Source organism: Ixodes scapularis, unplaced genomic scaffold (assembly GCF_016920785.2).
Source record: "Ixodes scapularis isolate PalLabHiFi unplaced genomic scaffold, ASM1692078v2 PGA_scaffold3__209_contigs__length_174095766, whole genome shotgun sequence".
NCBI lineage: Eukaryota > Metazoa > Arthropoda > Arachnida > Ixodida > Ixodidae > Ixodes > Ixodes scapularis.
This window is the reverse complement of record NW_024609868.1, coordinates 118,291,942-118,313,568: the sequence shown is the minus strand read 5'-3', so window position 1 is coordinate 118,313,568 and position 21,627 is coordinate 118,291,942. Positions and strand designations below refer to the sequence as shown.

Here is a 21,627-nt window from a genome sequence, read left to right as displayed (position 1 = left end):
ATGCTGAGCAATTTTCTAATTGAAATCATGCGCTTAAACTCAATATTAAAAAGTTAATTACGCAAAAATAATTAACACTCTAATTATCCCGGACATTAATAATTTCCCAAAATAGGCCCCTGGCCCAAGACCAAAATGATACAAGCCGTTTTTGGTGCGACGCGTAGTTTTCGCAAAATCGAATTTGTCCACCTTTCGTGAAACACCCTGTATATATGATACAAGATATATGATACACACACACACACACATATATATATATATAGATATAGATATATACGGAAGAAAACGCACCTGAGACGGTTGTTGGAGTTTTTAAAACATATTATTGGTAAAGTTGGTCGACGTTTCGGCCTGAGTCAGACCTTTTTCCAGACTGCACATGAGATGTCAGGTTGACGCTCCTTGACCACGTCACGTGGCATTCCAAACATCTGGTCTCTCTCAAGAGTTGACGGTACCCCCGACGCAGGCGTCCCCCCCCCCCCCCCCCCTCCCCGCGTAAACCTGACCCTGGTGAAAGAACTCGCACCATGTCGGAAAATCTAACTGAAGCAAAGCGGTGGAGGAGGGAGGAGGAGGGGCAGCCCCAAGAACAGCAAACGGCAAACACTCGCCAAAAAAAAGAAAAAAAAAAAAAAACTTTTGAGAAAAATGCCCCGAGCGGTGTCCGAGCGGTGCACCAGCCGCCCCCTCTGTCCGGGAAAAAACCACACATCCACACATCCCCCCTTCACGTAATGAACTTCAAGACAGGGAAGACGAGGGGTGGTCCTGGACCTCCTCGCCGAAAAAAAAAAAAATACGGTTGCAGTTTTTGAGGAAACTTGCACCAAGCGGTGCACGAGCGGTGTGCGAGCCGCCTCCTCAGTGCGTAAAAAAACACACACAGGCATACATATCCCTTTTCTCACATAATAAACTTCAACGAGGGGAGGTTCTGGATTTTTAAACCGATATGACTGCTCAAGATGTGTTAACTGCGTGCATGGACGTCATTATTCCAGGGTGTTCATTAAGGCCCGTTCACACTCTTGCGACCGAGTACGACCGAGAGAGACGAGATCTCTTACAACTTCTTAAATGTTTTTAGAATGAGGGAACACACTGACATTGTGGCGCCATCTATGCCGTGACCCTGGAACTGCATTTCACAAGAGCGAAGGTTTTGCGGGATTTTCGAGGTCAAATGTGCGTAATACCCATAAAAAGGAACGTTTATAACATTGTCAAAAGTTTTTCGAGCCAAGAAAGAAAGGATAATGCTCGAGAAATAAAAAAAATATGCCGGACCGCCGAGTTTACACTGCTTCCCAATAGACGGCGCCAGTGTATTTTCTGGTTTAACAAGTTTTAAGGAACCCAGGTTTAAGAGGTCGCAAGCAGTCGCAAGAGTGTGAACGGGCCTTTAAGGTAGACTGCATGCATAGATGACATTATGCCGGGATCTTCATTAATACCTGCCCGGATTGAATTAAATTTGTTAGTAAGATACGATTCTCTCTGCTCGCAACTGTTCAGTCAACAATATTATTAGAACTAACTCTATATGAAATAAATTGTGGATGGCCTAAAGTCTTTGAAATGTGTACGCTCACGCTGATACAGGAGGATTGTGAATGTTAACCGCGTGAATGGAAGACATAATGCCGGGATGTTTATTGATCGCGGCTTTGAACTTGTGAATAAGGTAAGATTCTTTCTGTTCGCGATCTCGGTGGCTTTTGAAACCAGACTGTAAAAATGTGACTTGGAGCTCATCAAATGAGTGTTTTGGATCGCTAACATGCTTTGAAACGGGAAGTGTGGGGTTTGATTTTGCATGTGATCTGTGATTATTAAACCGCAATCGGAAAGGTGTCTCTGTCTGGCCCACGTGCTGCGCGCCGCAAGTGCTACACTGTAAAAGGTATACTACATTACTGGAGTCGCAATTTAAGTTGCCATAAATTTTGTAGGTGAAGTTGGAGTTTGTACTCTCTATGGAGTTTCTCGGTGTTACGTGTGGGCAGACCCCACATCCCGACTTTCCGCATGGCCGACTCCCAGTGCTCTCAGTGGCAGTTATCTTGGACCTGACTAAGGAATCCTTAATGTTCCGCGAGCGTCTGTACACCACACGTGGGACGGTAGTAATAACTTTTGCGAGGCGTTCACTTTGTTGCAAAATATTAAAATGTTTCTTTAATATGGCGGTGACATTCGGAGACTTATTGCTGAAGGTCAGCACGAGGCTGGCCTGTCGGCTTGTCTCCGCCTGGGGACCGCTGTCACCTAACAAGAGGTCGCGATCGAGGGCGCGCGCCTTACTAATTGCGTCATTTATGATTTTTTCTGGGTACTTCTGTTTTTTTAGAACCTCGCGTAGTTGATTGGCGTTGGAGTCAAAATCATCGTTATTAGAACATACACGTTTAAACCCGTGAGCCTGGCTGTACGAAATACTGGTTCGGCAAGGTCGAGGATGGCAACTGTCGAAGTGCAAATATCTCTGGCTGTCCGTGGGCTTTCAATACAGTTGAGTGACCAGAGTTGTGTCCTTAATTATTACTCTAACGTCTAAGAAATTAATGTCAGTTTTCGAGTAACTGTGTGTGAAGCGAATGGAAGGGTGCGCGGAGTTAAAATCTGCGATGAACTTGAGAAGCTCATTTTCTGAGTGTGACCAGATAAAAAATACGTCATCAATATACCTCCTGTAGAACATCGGTTGGAGCGGACAGGATGCGAGAAAAGTTGATTCGAGGTCGCCCATAAATATATTTGCAAAGTTCGGGGCCATTTTCGTGCCCATTGCGGTCCTTCTAGTTTGAAGAAAAAATTTGCCGTCGAATTCAAAACTGTTTAACTCAAGAACCAGGCTCGAAAGGACAGCCAGAACTTGGCTCTCCGGGAAGTCATCCCTCCTGTGGGCCTCATATGCCCTCACAAGCGCCTCTATGCCGTCTTTATGGGGAATATTGGTGTACAGAGCAGTTACATCCATTGTCACCAGAAAAGCATCCTTGGGTATTTGAATTTTAGAAATTTCTTTGAGAAAGTGAGTCGTGTCCCGAATGTACGACCGCAGGGTAGGCGGGATGTGTCTGATGAGGTTATCAACGAAACTAGAAATTGGCTCGGTGAGCGTTCCCGAGCCCGATATAATGGGGCGGCCGGGATTCCCTTCTTTGTGGATTTTAGGTAACATATAGAAGCGCCCAGGTACAGCGTGTTTGGCCGTTAGCCCCCGTAAAGGTTTGTCGGTAATTTCACCTTGTTTCTCTAGCTCGATAAGTCGCTGGTGTATAAGTTTGTCATGCTGGCTAGTTGGGTCGTTGTTTAGATGGCGGTAGAATTTGGCATCGTTTAGTTGTCTATAGCCTTCTTTTATGTAATCCGAGATGTTGAGTATAACCATGGCACCCCCTTGTCAGCTGGTTTGATTATAATATCTTTTCTGTTACCTAGATCCTTGAGCGCCCTGCGTTCGGGAAGCGAGAGGTTATAGTGATGCGGTTGCTGATTTCTATAAGCTGACACAATGTCCTTTTGGACCGCCTGGATATAAAGGTCTAGATGCTTATCTCTGTTGGGACCGGGAGTCCAGCCGGACGATGTCGAAGGCAGACGAGATGCGCCCTGTTGGGGCCTATCAAAGAAGAATTCCTGGAGCCGAAGGCTTCGTGCGAAATTATCTAGATCCTGGAGGAGAGTGAATTCGTCGTACTGGCCCGTGGTCGGGCAGAAGTTAAGACCCCTTGAGAGGAGCGACTCTTCGTCGGGGGTTAGCTTTACACTGGATAAATTAACTATGTTGCTACGATCAAGAGAGTTATTCTGCATGTCCCGTCCACTCACCGTCGTCGGGGGTATTTAATATTATCCCTAGCTGGCTTACTGTTTTTTACCCCCTTGATGATCCCATGTTTCTTTTCTTCAAATGATTGTAGTGATGCGGTTTCCTGCGGTGACAGTTTGTTAGCGCGAAGCAAATTACTTTCAACCCTTCGAACATTCGTCGGAGTTGTCTGACAGTGATTTTTAACTATTTTTACTAAATCTAGAGAAGCATTCGTAAGCACCGCATTCCATTTCTTTAAATCGCTTTCGGAGATATTTGTCATACTAGGTGGAAAAACAATTTGTAAACCCCTGGGAGCAATGCGCGCGTCGAGGCAAGTCTCAAGGTATGCGGCATGTGACTCGTGGCGTATCCTTTTGTCCGCTAACTTTCTAATTTCTAAAAAATGTGGTGAAAATTTAACAGGTATCTCACTCAAAACAGGAGGAGCCTTTGATGCACCAGGCGGAGACCGTCAGTCCTGTTGCGAGCAGAGAGGCCGCGCTGTAAGTCTTGCGCAGATTGTAGCGCGCTTGAGGGGCAGGCTCGGCGATCTGGCTCCTCTGTCCGGCAGGGCGTCCGTCGGCGTCGTCCTCTAAGCAAGTAGGTGCCCCGGCCGAGGGGCTGGGGCGTCACGGTGGCCGGGTGGCCGTCAGGAAACACGGGTTCCGACTGTTGCGTAGACCCAGCGTCATTTTCTCGGGAAGCGGGCACCCCCGCCGAGGGCGGGAGCGTCATGGAGGACGAGTCGTCGCCGAGAAGTCGTCGCCGAGAAGCAGAGAGAATTGTATCTTACTAACAAATTTAATTCAATCCGGGCAGGTATTAATGAAGATCCCGGCATAATGTCATCTATGCATGCAGTCTAACCTTAATGAACACCCTGGAATAATGACGTCCATGCACGCAGTTAACACATCTTGAGCAGTCATATCGGTTTAAAAATCCAGAACCTCCCCTCGTTGAAGTTTATTATGTGAGAAAAGGGATATGTATGCCTGTGTGTGTTTTTTTACGCACTGAGGAGGCGGCTCGCACACCGCTCGTGCACCGCTTGGTGCAAGTTTCCTCAAAAACTGCAACCGTATTTTTTTTTTTTTTTTTTGCGGCGGAGGGTTCAGGGATTATTCCCTCGTCTTCCCTGTCTTGAAGTTCATTACGTGAAGGGGGGGATGTGTGGATGTGTGTTTTTTTCACGGACAGAGGGGGCGGCTGGTGCACCGCTCGGACACCGCTCGGGGCATTTTTCTCAAAAGTTTTTTTTTTTTTCTTTTTTTTTTTTTTCGGCGAGAGTTTGCCGTTTGCTGTTCTTGGGGCTGCCCCTCCTCCTCCCTCCTCCACCGCTTTGCTTCAGTTAGATTTTCCGACATGGTGCGAGTTCTTTCACCAGGGTCAGGTTTACGCGGGGGGGGGGGGGGGGGGGGGGGGGGGGGAAGGGACGCCTGCGTCGGGGGGTACCGTCAACTCTTGAGAGAGACCAGATGTTCGGAATGCCACGTGACGTGGTCAAGGAGCGTCAATGTGACCTCTCATGTGCCAGTCTTGAAAAAGGTCTGTCTCGGGCCGAAACATCGACCAACTTTACCAATAATATGTTTTAAAAACTCCAACAACCGTCTCAGGTGCGTTTTCTTCCGTATATACTTTTCGTCATCCTGCGCTTTGTTTTTTCTCTCTCTCTCTCTCTCTATATATATATATATATATATATATATATATATAATGAAACCCGTTTAGAACGAACCCACGTACAGCGAATGATTGTCAATATCGAACTCACTGAAAATTTAAATAAAAATGCATCTAAAAAGTACTTTTTATAACGAACAACGCATTGGCTATATCGAACTTTTTCCCCGGAAGGCTTCCAAAAACGCGCAAGTAATCGTCTTCTAGTCTGTCCTTCCCCCCCCCCCTCCCCCCACATACACACAAAAAAGAGTAGGAAAGAAAACATTCCGAAACTCGAGCCGTGAACAAAATTGAGCGAGGAGAAGCGATTCAAAATGAGAGAAAGCTAAAAAAAAACACTCTGCACGCACACACAGAAAAAAATATTTCATCCCAACGCGGTTGCCCACGAAGAGAAACGATTCAGAAGGGAACATAAGCTAAAACAACAAAATGTGCACTAATGCAAAAAAAAAAAAAAAAAAAAAAAAAAAATTGCGCGGTTTTATTAGTTGTAAGCGAAGAGGTGAGAAAGAAAAGAAAGCCCTCGTCTACAACGAACGCATCGTGGAAGCTTGTTTTGAATGGTTTTTGCTATATTGAATTACTTGCTATATCGAACTGATCGTAGCGTTTCCTGCTGTTCGTTGTAAATGGGTTTCACTGTATATATAGGCGAAGTGGAGTAGATATAAAACAATGGACCGGGAAAAGTTAATAAGTCAAAGATGTGTACCTGTCAGAGTTACTAATAGGAAGTTTATTACGACGTTTCAAGCGGGGACCGCTCTTTATCATGTCAAGGCAGAGTGCGGACGGTCAACATCCAATGACTTTAGGTCGACAAACGCCCCCCTCCCCCCCCCCCCCCCTCCTCCCCACACAAAAAATAAACTAAGAAATAAAAGGGCGAGAGAGAAGGGAAGGAGAAAACGAAGAAGGTCTAACGGTTTGCTTTGGCAGGCGGTCGTTCCTATGCACGGGTCTCAAACCGCAGTGTCCGTCAAGACATCAAGGGGCCACCCGCGTCTTAAAACAAAAAAAAAAAAAAAAGGTTGGGGGATTTAGGAAAAAACAAGACCAAAGCTCCGCGGGGTCCGGTGGTTCCAGAAGGCAACACGCAACAAACAACAAACGAAACTAAAAAACGAGGGAATCAAGCAAACACAAAACCAAAGCACCGCGGGGTCGGTCGATCGGGCAAGATTACAACACACCGAGTCGAGAGTCGAGGCTGCCCAACGGTCAAGTTTCACGCCGACTCCCGACACTCCCCTCTTTCTCTCGGGCTCGCTGACAACCACCTTTCGAAGCTTCCACCGGTCTGGTTTCAACGCCCTCGGAACCAGACTGCTTCACTCGTCCAGACTCCAGCTCTCGTCCACGCTCCGGGACTCCCAATAACATCAGAACTGTCTCCAATGCAGCAGGCGTCCGTCCCAAGATGATGTGTTGACTGAGAAATCACCCAGGTATCGCCCCTTCCCCTCCTAGATCTAGGACATTCCTTAGAGTTCGAAAAATCATAGACAAACGAATTCGGCACCGTCTGCACGCGGAAACGCTTCAGATACTTCTAGAAAAAAAAAGTACTATTCTAAAAGGCTTTAAGATGCCGATTTTGTCTTCTCAGAGCACTTTTAACGATAATGAACGGCAGACTTGGGAGGACACTCTCACGGAAGCCTCGCTCAAACTTATTAATATTACAAAACAACATCACATTATGCTTGGGAGAAGAGCGTGTTGGTTTAAGTCATGGATGAAGAAAGAATAAAACAATTAAAACAGGGACAACACAACCACATCTTTCAACTAGCAACAGACGAGTAAACTTTCAACAGCGAGCAGCCGTCTATACCCAGTAGGAGTAGGGGAGAGAAGGGGGAGAGAAGGATAGATAAGACACGCGAAGTGCAAGTCAGGGTGGTAGGGTAATCTCGGATTTTAGAAATTCAACCTCAGTTTTCGTCAGCCGGAGGGAAGGGTTTGACACGTTACATTTCGGGCAAGGGGTGTAAGAGCGTACAACATTCTGTCTCACAGCCAGCGCCTCAAATCTGCCTTTCCGGAATCACTACGCGTTGTTTACCGTAGGAGAAAAAAACCTTAAGGATATTCTAGTGCGATCTAAAATTGCTCCCACTAAGTTTGGCGGGTGTCCGCCTGCCGAAAGCCGCAGTGCAAATTGTGCAGTCAAATGAATGAAGCCGCAGAGGCAACCAGTACCAATTCTGAATTCCCCTTTAATATACACGCAAACTTTGACAGTTACACAGCAAAGGTTTTTTTTTTACCACCTGCATTGCGGGGTATGTAACATGCAATAAGTTGGTCAAACAGGTCTTCCCTTTAGATTCAGATTTAACAACCACATGGGCGACGCCAGCTCTGATTCCGGACTCCCGCTTTCCAAACTTTTACGTCTGACAAAACACAACTTCAGAAAGTTATCTGATACATTGCTTCAATCAGGGTTCCGTACAACGCACGAAAAGGAACAGAGAGAATTATTTATAATAATAAAATTGAACACCCTACGAGCCGGCATAAACGGGAATGCCGCAACACTGAGCTGCTTACAACCGTAATTGTTATGCGTCCGTGACCCCCCCTGGACCCTGACAGGGTATTTGTGCTTGCCGAGGTTTTTAGTTTTACGTGACATATGAGAGCCCAACTACCCAGAATAGAATTTGCGTCTCGAAATTCGGTTTCTTTCACCCGAAAACCGCCGATCGAGAACTGGCCGGTTCGAGTCGCGCTCAGTCTCTTTTCTGTGCTGACGGGCCGTTTTCTAAGGTTTCAACGCGACCACCAAATTTAATTAAAGACGTGGGTCATTGAAGGTACACAGTCAATACTAAAAATTAAAAGAAAAACTACGAAACCCATTTTTTGTGGCTTCCAAAAAGCTGCAAATACGTTCATAAAAAAAGAAAAAAAAAAAAGGTTGCGCAGACGACAACCGGGAGCATTGTGTGTGTTCACTGCACAATTCTCGACATGGCGTCGTTACGCGTTTCGTGGAACTCGCGGGTAGCGCCGGACGACGGGCGTGGGACCTCTACTTCAGAACTCTTCACGGTACCGGCGAATTCTGTCTTCCTTCGAAAGATACATTTTGGACCGATCGAAAGAACTGATATTCATCCCGTACGACACGCCCGACCAGCAAGCCGATTGCACGAAGACGTCGCCGAGCCGTCGTCCCTTCTCGTGACTGAAGACATCGCTCACTCAAACGTCAAGCACGAAGTGCGTACATGAGTTGAATACGCACACGTGTGGCTTTTTATTTGGTGCGAATGTGGCCAATGCATGGTGCTGCCCGACTTCTAGTCAGTGCAAGTAGTGGAGGGAAATCGGCAGCAAACTTTCCGACATTCAGTCGACTTGATGCATTACTACAAACGGGAGCCTTTTCACTAGCTCAGCCGTATGGTGCGGGGACTAAACCACAAAGGCGATTTTTTTTTTTTTTTTTGAGGGCATTCAGTGGAGCGGCTCTCCAAACAAGTATCTTGGAGCTCCGCTAGATCACTTGAAGAAAAGCACGCCATATTGGGAGAGTGTTACAAAGGATTTAAAAGAACGTACGGGTAAATGGGGTGGTCGCAACATGGCAATTTTGACAAGAGCTACAGTGTGTAATATTGTTTAGATGCGGAGCATCTCTTGCTCGGGCTATGTCCCGCGGCGTCGTAGTCCGCACTCACACTACGCATGCGCAACTCTCCTCGCTGCACGTGCGTTCTCTCTTTCTCCAACAGCTGCGCGAAGTGCACGCAGCTACCAGCTGCGTCCCTCTCTCCAACAGCTGCGCGTGCGTTCTCTCTCTCTTCAACAGCTGCGCGAAGTGCACGCAGCTACCAGCTGCGTACACTTCGCGTGCGTTCGCTTCTACTCACACCGCGCGCGCAGGCGCAACTCTCCTCCTCTAGTTTCTTCTCCTTCAAGTTTGAATATAAGCAGCGGTAGCGCGCTGCGCGCGTTCAAGGGGAGGAAGTGGCCGAGTGGGTTAACGCGTCTCAGCTCGGAGCGTGGAGCGAAAGCTTGCGCTGGGAACCTCCTGGGTTCGAGTCCCCGGCACCCCCGCCCGTTTCGATCTGGATGAGTTTCGTACCGGCACGCGTTCGTGTGATGACTACTGCGTGATGCACGTTAAGAATCCCAGGTTAGCGGTTTTACCACACTGGCCAAATTTCTCATCTACAGCTAAGAGACCGATTACCCGTTGAGGCGCATCTCCATCAAGGCTGTATAAACATAAAGAGCAAGCCAATTTTTGCGCGCGTTCAGTTCACCGCTGTTGACTCCACTTCACTCCGTTCTTCCAATGAAGTGTAATGGAACGATGCTCCGCATCACCCCATGGTTCCCCTCGGGGAGATGGTGTAATTTTTTTTTATTGCAAAACTTTGGTCCGTTTTACAAATATTCTACTGCACGCGCAGCTGTGTTCAAAAGATGCATAGGGTGCTTGCCTCGTTTATTTGGATGAGTGCTGGGGAGCCGATACGAAGACAATATTTTTATGCGTCCTTCCAAAGGAGGACTTGGGTTACCAGACTTGTTAATTCGACAACTCGCTTCGCGTTTTCTTTATTTACGAGAACAGAGGCACCCACTTCTGCGGGTTATGTTTCAAACAAGGCTAGCAAGCTTCATACCGCCTTTCGTTGTATCTTCGGAGATCGGACCCCCTGCAAAGATGGTTGGATTTGTCAAAGAGGTTATTGAAGCTTTTAAGTTCTTAAGTGTAAGGTATTCTTACGAATACTTGGCTTCGGTCACCCGAAGAAAGTTGTATCGCGACTTGCTTGACAACCTTTTTCCCGTACCGCTGTATCGGAAGTTTTTCGAAGATAAGCCAGGACAGGACGTCTTGGCTCGCGTTAAGAAAATGGCCATGCCTCCAACAGCAAAGTCGTTTTTCTTTCGCTTGCATAGCGAGACCTTGCCTGTGAAGCTGTGGCTTGGAGATAGGGGTTTAAGTGTGCCTGCCGGAGTCAACTGCCCACTGTGTAAAGAACCCGAAACGATTGAGCATGCCTTCCTGTACTGTTTGGACGCCATTTTTCTTTGGGATGTTTTGAAAAGAATCTTAAAAAAGGAATTATGCATAACGTCGTATTCAATACGATTCCTTCCTGTTGAGCTTTATTCTGATGTTCCATATGACATGATTATTGTTCTTACGCTCTTCAGCTTGTGGAAATCTCGTATGTCTGTGAGGCATGCTGAACAGCCTCCCAAAATCTGCACGCCTGTTTTTCATTGAGATGATTACACAAGTCAAGTGTGTATATGAGTACAGCCAGACCCTACCCGAGTCGGCAGATACGTTGGAGAGTTTGTGCAAGATAAAAGAATTTTAAATGTACAGCTGCCCGAAAGCATCGGGTAGTGGGTTTTAGTGTGAACATGGAAATACGCGCTGAATAAAGAAAAAAAAAGCTTAGTGGTAAGGTGAGAACGTGGAAAACAATTTTTTCAGTAGCTCAGCGGAAAGACGTCCGCTACACACGCAGTGGGCACGGGTTCGAATCCTAATGACGGGCGGACCTTTTTTTTTTTTTCTTTTTTCAGATATTTTGCGAAATTACATTTATTTGTCTTACAATAATTACTGAAAAAAAATTGTTGTGGACGATACGTCGCTGAACTAAATGGTATGGGATTCCATTTTTTGACACCTCTGCCGCACAATGCCACTTTCAGATGTGAGGCAGCTCTTCAAGCAACATCTTGCGAGTATTCTTTTCGGAGCCGATCACGGGAATTCCCCACGGGCACTCACTACTAATTGCCATTACTTAAATGTACAGAACAACTCATCCTGAAGTACAGAACAACGAGCGGAACAAACAGAACTGCAAAGCAATCGGACAGCAAGCGGATACCGAACGCATTTCTTCTGCTGCGCCCGGAAGAAAAAAAAAAAAAAAAAGAAACATCGCACGGTCGGGTGAAGCCACGTGACTTCCGCCACTCACTCACTCCTCTCCACAGCTCCGTGCGGTGCGTGGGTTTCGGTTTCAGTTTCGAGCAGTTGCGTTTCTTTTTTTTTTTGGCTTTATTAAAAAAATGCGTCACTCTGTAGCCAAATATTTCTTGGGTGGTATTCCGACACCATATTAAATCGCGTGGCAAAAACTGAGAAAAAAATTTGCGGGGTGTCAGTGTCCCTTTAAGGGGGAACAATAGAGCGGGCAGAACAAACTCTCTTTAAGGAACGTCTTCTACACCGGAAGCCATTTATTTAAAGCAAGACCTTTGCCCTGGCGCAGGGGCTGGGCGGTGCTTGTGGTTCTCAGCGCGCCCGAGAGAAACAGGGGGGGGGGGGGTGTCGAGTTGCAACTTGATCGTTGGCAGCGTCGCCTCTCGACTCGGTGTATTGTGGCCTTGCGCCACCGACCGATCCCGCCATGCTTTCCTTTTGTGTTTGCATGATTCCCTCGTTTTCTTAGTTTTTTGTTGTTTGTTGCGTGGTTCCTTCCTGTCCCACCGACCGACCCCGCGGAGCTTTGGTCGTGTGCAACCTTAATTCTTTCAACTTTTTTTTTTTTTGTCAGGGGGCGGGTGGTGTTTGTTGACCTAAAGGCACTGGATGTTGACCGTCCGCACTCTGTCGTGACCTAATGAAGAGCGGTCCCCGCTCGGAACATCGTCCAATAAACATACAAGTATATCATAGGCAATCCCTTTCTGAGCCATATCTTACGGCACACCATTATTTTCTTCATCTATCTATATTAGGGTTTTTTTGTTTTTTTTTAAGCTTAACAGAATTTTTAAAAAAATCCATCAAAGCTAGAATAATGCGCTCTGCGCAGGTGAGTTACGCGGCCAGAGGGATATAGTATATGGGCCTAATCGTAACGATCAGTGGGCTATTTAGTTAAAATTCGTTAATTAACTTTTTTAATAATGAAAATAGACATATATATATATATATATATATAGTTTCCACTAGAAACCTGCTCAGCGTTATAGAAAACCACCAAATCAGCCATTTTCAGAAATACTTTGAACGCGTGAGGAGCGTAGTAGTCCACTAAAGTTACAACTTGTGGAGCAGGTACAAGAATGGGGCTAGATAAGAGAGGGAAAAATTACGCGGGCGCCTTACCGCAACCGCCAGTCTTGCACCTACTCCGCAAGTGGTAAATTTAGTAGACTATATATATATATATATATATATATGTATGTATATGTAGATGAATAGATATAGGTAGATAGGCGCTACATGGGCCCGAGATTTAATTTAGACATTTTATTTCCAGTCTTATGTTTTGAGGAATCTTACACAGAAAAAAAGAACGTTCTTACATTTGTTTTAATATTGACGAAATGCAGTGCTGCCTACCTGGAGGTAATCAACGGTGCTGTTCACAAACGTCCAGAAAAGAACCAGGGCATTCGATGTTCCTTCGGATGCGCGAACCTTCAGTCCAGGGGCAAGTGGCACTAAGGGAAACGGGAAGCACATAAAACTGACATTATAGTGCTGGTGTTTTTTTTTTGTGTACAGTCTCGAACACTATAAAAAGCTCATTCGACGACTCCGTTTTTGTACCGTGCCGAATTCACTACGTCCAGGCCCAAACTGCTTGTAGTAAAAAAAGAAAATAAACTTTTGTTGTATTTTCTATCTAAAAATAAAGTTCCCTTGCCAACGTGTGCTTAGCACAGCCGGATAAACTGCATCTTCGAATGGGTCTTTCATATAATGTATGGAATAAATAGTTGACTTTTTATAACAGTTAATTCTTCTCGCATTTATCTGTTACGTCAGAACAGGCAGTATGCTTGTGCATGTATGAATTTATAAGATAGAGCACAAGTGGCGTTATAGTCTGCACTCAGTCACACCAAAGGAAGGACTTGGATTCATATACGTATTGTGTCTGTCTGCGTTAAATTCTTGTTGGGGATGGTTTTAACTATTTAATCGGTAATTATTAGTTCCCTTGTCCTTTTTATATTCGGCCATTTACTGATAATTTCGAAGTGTTGTGACAAAGGTTGGATTTAGTTAAGTATCGCGTCTAGATCTATAGCGATTTGAATTTGCCTGGAATTGATTCGAGAATTGATATTGTTTCTAGTTCAACACACGTAACTTAAAAAAAAGCGGACGGTCCGTTTCCCTTATAAAAATATTTTTTTTTATTAAAATTGACTTTGGGGATTGGTGCGGACACGTACTGGTCCTATGTTTATCAAAAAACTTTCTACTGTAAGCAATCGATTTACAGCCGACAATTATCACCCGCCATTTATTGCTAAATTATTTTTATCATCCGGAAAGGGTGCCAAAAGACATATTCTAAGAGAAAGAGACCCCCAAATGAACGTCCCCTTCCAAAGAAAAAGAAAAAAAGGAAATAAGTGTCCCAGGGGGCGAGTGGCAGAAAGTTTTCCCATGTGTTGGGACCCATTTAAAAATGGGAGGGGTTATACCTCGCCAATTTTCCGCAGCTCTGTAATCGAATTGAGTTTTGTAGTGATTTAATTTGGATTGTTCATTTTGGAATGAAAAGAATTATGGGGTTTCATTTCGGCACACTTGTGCGATGCTCAGAATATGAAATTTGGAGGCATTGTAAGTCACAGCGATGAGTCCTTCAACAGTCGAACCTTCTTCAGCGTGCATTTTGCACCGCTGTGTTTGGTTTGCTCAGCAAGAACAAATCGCAATCACCACCAGCATTTAGTAAGATGACGGCACGTGCAAAAAATGCATGTTAATCAGTTCAATTTCTGGCGAAATTCGATGTTCGCAACACTAGCAAAAATAGACGTCGAAATTGTAAAGTTGTGAGTATATATAGCAGTCTCGCGATTATATGCGGTAGCCTAAAGTGCTGTTTATACTGAAACGTCGACAAAAGCCACGCGCTGCGGCGCAGACCGACGTTCGTCGGCCACTGCTCCACGTGACGCCGCGCCGAGGAGCGCCCGAACGACCGTGCTTAGAGTCCAGCGTAGAGCAGCGCAGTCCAGCGCAATACACCGCGCCCCGACAAACTGCCACACATTGCGCATGCGCGTCTCCGTGGCAACCGCATCGTCTCTACACCGTATTTCCGCTTCCTAGTCGGTACCGATTATGATATTGGTCAGTGTGGTTTGTCCCCATCGTGTAGTCAAGCTTCAAAACAACTAGTTGGGGCAGTGGCTAGCAGCATTTATTTTCTCCGAATTGTCACACAAATATCATCGGGGAAAAAAAATACTAGTGCGTCCGTCCAAGCTAGCTGCTTCGCAGGTTCGCCAGAGTCGTGCCAAGCGACTCCGGCGACTCCGCCGGAATGCTGCGATGAAGTCGATGCGCTCGATATAACACAACCACCTTTTTCTGACAGATGGCCAGTGCGTTATCATTACAGTAGCCTTTCAGGCTGACTCAAACAACAAATGTACGCGTTCAAAATTGTATTGCACTCTACAGAACCCACGAAAAAGGACAGAGGATTCGGTCCTAATTTCATCGCGTACCGCTACTCTCGTATACAGGCTGAGAAACTCCAGTTGAACATTTCTGGCCGGCTAAGCTCTTAAAGGGTTTCACTGGGTCCGCCGTTCGCGTACCTTCGACGTTGCTTGTTGTTTCGATCGGGAACAGCTACCGGCGCGTACGACAAGCACTTGATCATATATAGCACACACATTAAGCCATCCTTAATTCTAATTACCTTTACCTTTGGTGGGTCAACGAGCTTCTAGATTTTGCTCGCAGCCCACCACCACCGGCTTGATAGGCACACAGGTGTCATTTCATCTCTATGTGTTTCTTTTTGCGGCATCGTGTATCGAATTATTTTTAAGAATACCATTTATTATTTTTCGTTCTGCACGTTTCGTGTATTTGCCTTCAGGTCTATAATGTGAGCAGAAAGTCCTTTTTGGCATACCCTGCGAGACCCCGTGTTTCGCAAACAGCAAACAAAAACGCACGTTTCCGCAGACCGGCTTAACAGCTTGCGTATTTGCGAGTTTAGTCCTCCCCTATCGGTCTCAGGTCATGTGAACTTTATACAGCCACATCTGTTGATAATTAAAAAAATTATATATTTAATTACTGACTGAATATTTAACCTGAAAAAGGGTTGATAAACTTAAGATTAATAAGAAAATGCACCTACCACTTATCTGAACGATACTCTGCAAATGTTTTGTCGTTTTTATCCTCTATAGGCACCTGTATAGCTGATTTTGGAGAGCCCTAATATATATATATATTTTTTTTATTTTGAATTTGATTTTAACAAATCTGTTCCTGAAGCATAAAAAACCTTCGCAAACATAGATAAGTATTTCTTATTTATTGTGATGGACAGCAATTTTATGTGTCTGTGGGCTGGGACAAAATCAAAGTACACAGGGGCACGCGGTGGAACTATGACAAGAACAAACGCAGACCGTCAGAAAGTGACGAATTAAGCAGCTGCCATGTCGACTAGAGCATGAAGTACTTTTTAGTTTTATTTAACAAAAATCGCCAATCAGCAAGGGTGGCGCTTATTTACAAATTGAGTTAACTGGCATCTTGTCAAAAACAAACCTCAGCAGCTAGGCTTTGACAGTTTACCCTGTGTAAGAACGTTTTTCTCGGGTACGCGGTGTTCTAGACCAGATTCAATCTAAGTACGAAGGGGCGTATATATTCGAGTGAACGATTTTGATCACCCCTTTCTGCCTAATTCTTCGCCTGTATCACGGTGCTGAGCGTAAGCAATGTTGGTTAGGAAAACAAGCGTCATGATTGCCGCTCGCAGCTTCTATAAAAGGTAAGCTGAAAGGGCTGGTCCTAAAATGTTCGTGACATTTTTAAAATATTATTTCCTTTACCTCACCCTAGTGAAATTCTTATTTGCATAAGCAATTTCTTGATCCAGTAAACGCATTTGATCAAATAAGATCATAGAAGTGCATACAAGAACCTTTAAGAACAATGTAAGATTTTATAAGGCGCTGTAAGACACCGATAAGATTTTTAAGCGATAAGCTTGGAAACTTTTTATAACTTGGTATATAATCTTATATTGTTCTTAGTTGTTCTTATGAGGCTCTTGTATGTTCTGATACTCTCTTATTTGACCCTATTCGTTTATTCGACCAATAAATATCTTATACTTATCAGATTTTTACCAGGGAAGTTGCGCCGCCATCATCTCTCTCTCTCTCTATATATATATCTATATATATATCTATATATAAATACAGGGTGTTTTTTTTCTTTATTCTTACACATTTGTTTAAAAAGAACCGTGAAAGCTACACTAATGCGGTTTGTGCAGGTGGGTTATACGGCCCGGCGGACATTATGTGGGTGGCTAATCTTTGCGATAAATCGGCTAATTAATTAAAATTCGTTAATTAACTTTTTCAATTAGTGGAAATAGATATATGATTTCAATTAGAAACTTGTAGAGCATCATCGAAAACCACTAAATTAATTATTTTTGGAAGGATATAACGCCGGGGAAGCATTTTACAGCGTTCTGTAAAAACGCTCCATTTGGACGCGTTTCTAGATTTCGGTTTCTTATCGGAGCGCATCACCGCGCCCGCGGTCCTGCTCCTTAGTGGCTGAGACGCGCAACACACGTGCGGCGTACTTCCCTCCATTCTACGAGGGAGGCGAGGGGGTGGCTTCTCGTCGCGACCACCGGGGAGCAGGATCGCGGGCGCGTAGATGCGCTCCGATAAGAAACCGAAATATAGAAATGCGTCCAAATAGAGCGTTTTTACAGAACGCCGTAAAATGCTGCCCGGTGTTATATCCTGCTAAAAATAGTTGATTTAGGGGTTTTCGATGATGCTCAGCAATTTTCTAATTGAAACCATATGTTTATTTCAAGTAATTAAAAAGTTAATTAACGAATTTTAATTATATAGCCGACTTGTCGCAAAGATTAGCCACCCACATAATGTCCGCATGGCCGTATAACCCACCTGCACAAACCGAATTATTGTAGCTTTCACGGTTTTTTTTAAACAAATGTGTAAGAATAAAAAAAAAAACCTGTATTTATATATATATATATATATATATATATATATATATATATATATATATATATATATACATATTGTGAAATGTATTTTGTAAACCATATTTCAGTATATGATATGGTGACGGTTACTCATTCCGTTATTTTATGCACTGTACTCAATTCCTTGATTCAAGAGCACAACCCCGATTCAACTTTAAATTGTGTGACGTAAAGTTTTAGGAATCATGGGTATTTTGCGCGACCAATCACACTTCGTGGCAACCTTTCGATTCAGGTAAAACGTAGGTGATTGAGGTAAACAAATATGTGTTCGTACAAGCAAAACATTTTATATGGTAATCTAGATTTTCTTTTTCTGTTGCGTTAAAATTAAGTAACGCAATTTCTTCTTTTTGGTGGCTCAAAATAAAAATTAATTGTACAAATGACAAAACAAAACAAAAAAAAAAAAAACTTACGATAGTTATTTGTGTTACGGCAGAAATAATGTCTTTTGCCAGAACGATGCGACAAATCGATTCTCAATTTTGCGGTTCAAACTGGTTCGAACCGATTCGAAGCTCTCTGACCGTTATTTTTGCACCCTGGAACTGAGCCGGAACTGAAGCGAAAACAGTGAACCCGAACCCGAAAGGAACCGAAAAACATTTCTTGTGGACACCCTGGTTTTAGAGCTACCCAATGGGTTGCACTGCTGTATTCTCTCGTCGCAAGGAATCCGTTGTAACCCACTTCGTCAAAGTGAAATGCAAATGTGCGAGCCAGCAGTTTTAACGTCCTCAGGCTCAACTTTTCTTGAACACAGTATCCAACAATATTCTTGATTTTTTTTAGGGTGTGAAAGGTATATCTAGGGTATATAATGCTAGAAGAGTATTCATGCTCACCTTCTTTCCATGTGGTAACTTGCGCAGCGGCAGCAGGGCCCAACTCAACGCGACCGTCGGTGCGTTTTATACTTGCTCGAACTTGGATATCAAAAATGGTGTCAGGGCTGAGATTGTTTACGCAGATGCTGTTGGCCGATGTGTAGCTCTCACGGCAGGACGACGCTGATGAACAGTAAAGCACCAGGAATCCGTCATAGTAATCAGCGTCACGGTTAGGAAAAGTCCATGTTACTTGGAAGGAACTCGTGCTGTTCGAAGAAACTCCAGTAATGAGCGGCTCCAGAATAGCTGTAAAATATATTTTAAAGAATGTTAACTCGGCTCGAAAAGAGTGATGCTGTTACACTGTTCTTTCCCTTAATACCAATAGTTCTAAAAGATCTACCGATATCTGCCATCATTACTAGTTTGTTATTTACGTCAATTACCGCCATATTTTAAGAAAACATATTTGACGTTAAAACTGATATGCACCAGGCGCTAAAAAATAAATACAAAGTTGAATACATCAGTTCTGGGTTAGGTAAACAAGAAATCATTAGGACATATGAATGATTGCCCCTACGCGCATGATATAAATTTATTTATTTATTTTGTCCCCCAGGGACCGAAGGCATTACAGAAGGGAATGTACAAAATAATCCAAATAGCATACAAGAAAGAAAAATAGGGAGGTGGATATAAAACAAACAGGTGCTCTAAATATGTACAAAAAACTATTTAGCGGCAGATAAAGCTAACACGAAACTGTTATTCCAAACACAAAAGAAACTCACAAATGGCATCTTTAATTTCAGCGCTTTCGACTATGTCGGCAATAGGTGCGGGAAGGCGATTCCCAATCCTGAGATGTCGTGTTCAGAATAATCAGAATAACCTGCGTTTGCAAAACGTATGTTTTGCAAACGCAGGTTATTCTGAATCCTTGGAGCTAATGAACCGAAATCAATAAAATTGCTTCGTGTTTTATTCAAGATTCTACGAAGATTGTTTTTCTTTCTTTAGATTTACACACTCTCTTAAAATATTATGCTTGCTTATGCATTATCGGTGAAATCATGTCGGTGTAAATTTACGTGTGTTTTTTTCCACAACATCAAAGATTCTGTGGGCTCATTTAGTCCCTAATATGGCTAAGGTTAGGTTACATGAATCAAATTACTAGGTACTGCTCCTCATAGAATGTAATTAAATTGATGTCAAGTTTACTCCAATAGAAAGTTAATTTTTATGATTATAAAATAATGATAAAAGCCAAAGGCACAAAAAATTAATGGACCGTCTTATACTCAAATGCTAAAATATTAAATTAGTTTTTTTTATTGCTGTACAGGGTATTTCATGGAACGTCACCGATACGAAAATATTTTTCGTGCCGTGCGTAGTTTTCACAGAAACGATTTGGCCGGCTTTCTATGAAACACCTTGTCTAGGAATTCAGGCGAGCTGGACGTTGATAGGTAATCAATTACCTTTCACTACCTCAAAATGTACATTTTTAAAGAAATTGTAGTGCAAATCATGGCAAATATATTGCGTAAACTAAGATTACGAATGAATACCAACCTATGGGTTTCGTAACGGCCGAAGTGGTCAGTGAGCCACTGCAACCATCCAAAGAACATGCCTCCAATTTTACAGTGCAGATTGTAGACGGAGGCAGTTTATCCACAATAACGCTGCGTACAGAAGATTCCATGACCAACCCGTCAACCAAAATGGGAGCTTGAACCTTCAAGGAAGTTGCAAATGCAAGCATTTAAAACAATTAAAATAAACAATTTTGAGTGGCGCAGAAACTGCATTATATATACGTGTAAATATTATTGGCGGCTTTATTTGAAGCATAAGACTCGTACTTTGTTTGGTATTTTGGATTGCCTCAAGTTACATATACCGAATAATTTGGAGGAGGAAAAAACTTTTCTTTTCACATTCAAAAGTAAATTAAATTTTTCCAAAAGTTTAATTTCTGCTTGGATGCATCACTAGTGGTTGAGACTAGATTTCTAAGGTTCACAACGTGCACTTGCGTCATTCCAAAGTTATGAGCTATTTTTTTTTAAAACTTGAGCACGCATATCCGTCTACATTCTGCAGCAGACGCCATCATCTACGTTTGTCGGGATCTATGTTGGTCACCATTGCTTCATAAAAAAGTTCTGAAAAACGCTTATAACTTTTGAATTGGACAACGGCAAATTCTAAAGTGTTATCTGAACCCCAAGCGCCAGTGCTACATTCGGGCGTAGACTCTACGTCTGACAACGAGTAATTAATTCTTGTGGTGAGGAAACCACGGTTCTCCTTTCTTCCAAACGCCCGGCATTGAAGCCTTATGTCAGCAAAAACAAAAGTAAGATTTTAAAGTCTGATTTATTCGATGGTTTGTCTACAAAAACATTATGACGAGCACGGTGAAATCTCATATTTGGGCTGCTCGTCATTAAACGGACACTGCAAGAACTTTTTTACTGGTTTTTAATTTGCATCGAGTCTGAGCGCACTGAACGTAGTAACTTAATTAAACTTTTCTTTTTCTCAAATTTCGCTTTATTTTGAAAGTTATAGGCAAAACAAAATGACAAAAGCGAGCAAAAAATAACCTCCTTCATTACGTCCTTGGTTGCTTGAGCGGCCGTGAACTAGAGAGGGGGGGGGGGGGGGGGGGGGGGGGCAGTGAGCTCCGCGAGCGGTCACCGCTGCCGCACTCCGTGTCGACGGCTCGAGAGGGCGCCACGAAGCTAGTTCTGGCTAGGCTGTATGAATCCGGCAGCCAGGGTGGCTCGCACTACATTTGCTGCGCGATTAAAGACTAATTCGGCATGAAACTTCACTGGCCACAAACGACAGCCAACGCGGGGTAAAAATCAGTTCAGAACGGGAGACACTTCGCGCTGCCATGCCACCAAAAGGCCAAACCGCAAGCCAAACCGCAAGCCAAACCTGCTTGCCGAAGGCCTTGGGAACACTCGGAACCGGTCGGATCCTGCAGTCCATATGCTCGCAGCGCCGCCGCGTACATCCGGGACCTTTCCACGCTCGCCGCTCGTTGGTGCCTGATCCAACTACACCCTTCTAGTATGCGCCGCCTTTTCCATTACTTGGCGGCGGGTATGTCGACGGGTGTTTTTCTTGTTTTCGTACTTTCTATACTGCATTTGTTTCTTTTCTGTCTTAAAATAGTGAACAAAAACTACTTTTATAAATAATT

At 43.9% G+C, this 21,627-nt stretch overlaps 1 protein-coding gene across 1 annotated transcript in view; it reads right to left on the bottom strand.

The window, feature by feature from the left end:
* Nucleotides 1-20,118, bottom strand: part of LOC115327126 (contactin-1) — a 51,373-nt gene extending 31,255 nt beyond the window's left edge. Inside the window, exons 1-3 of the mRNA XM_040211179.2 lie at nucleotides 19,980-20,118; nucleotides 18,411-18,701; nucleotides 12,867-12,967 (exon numbers count right to left, since the gene is read on the bottom strand). Of these exons, the coding sequence (XP_040067113.2) occupies nucleotides 12,867-12,967; nucleotides 18,411-18,701; nucleotides 19,980-20,112 (525 nt within the window). The 5' untranslated portion in view covers nucleotides 20,113-20,118. The remainder of the gene's footprint in view (nucleotides 1-12,866; nucleotides 12,968-18,410; nucleotides 18,702-19,979) is intronic.
* Nucleotides 20,119-21,627: the final 1,509 nt, after the last annotated feature.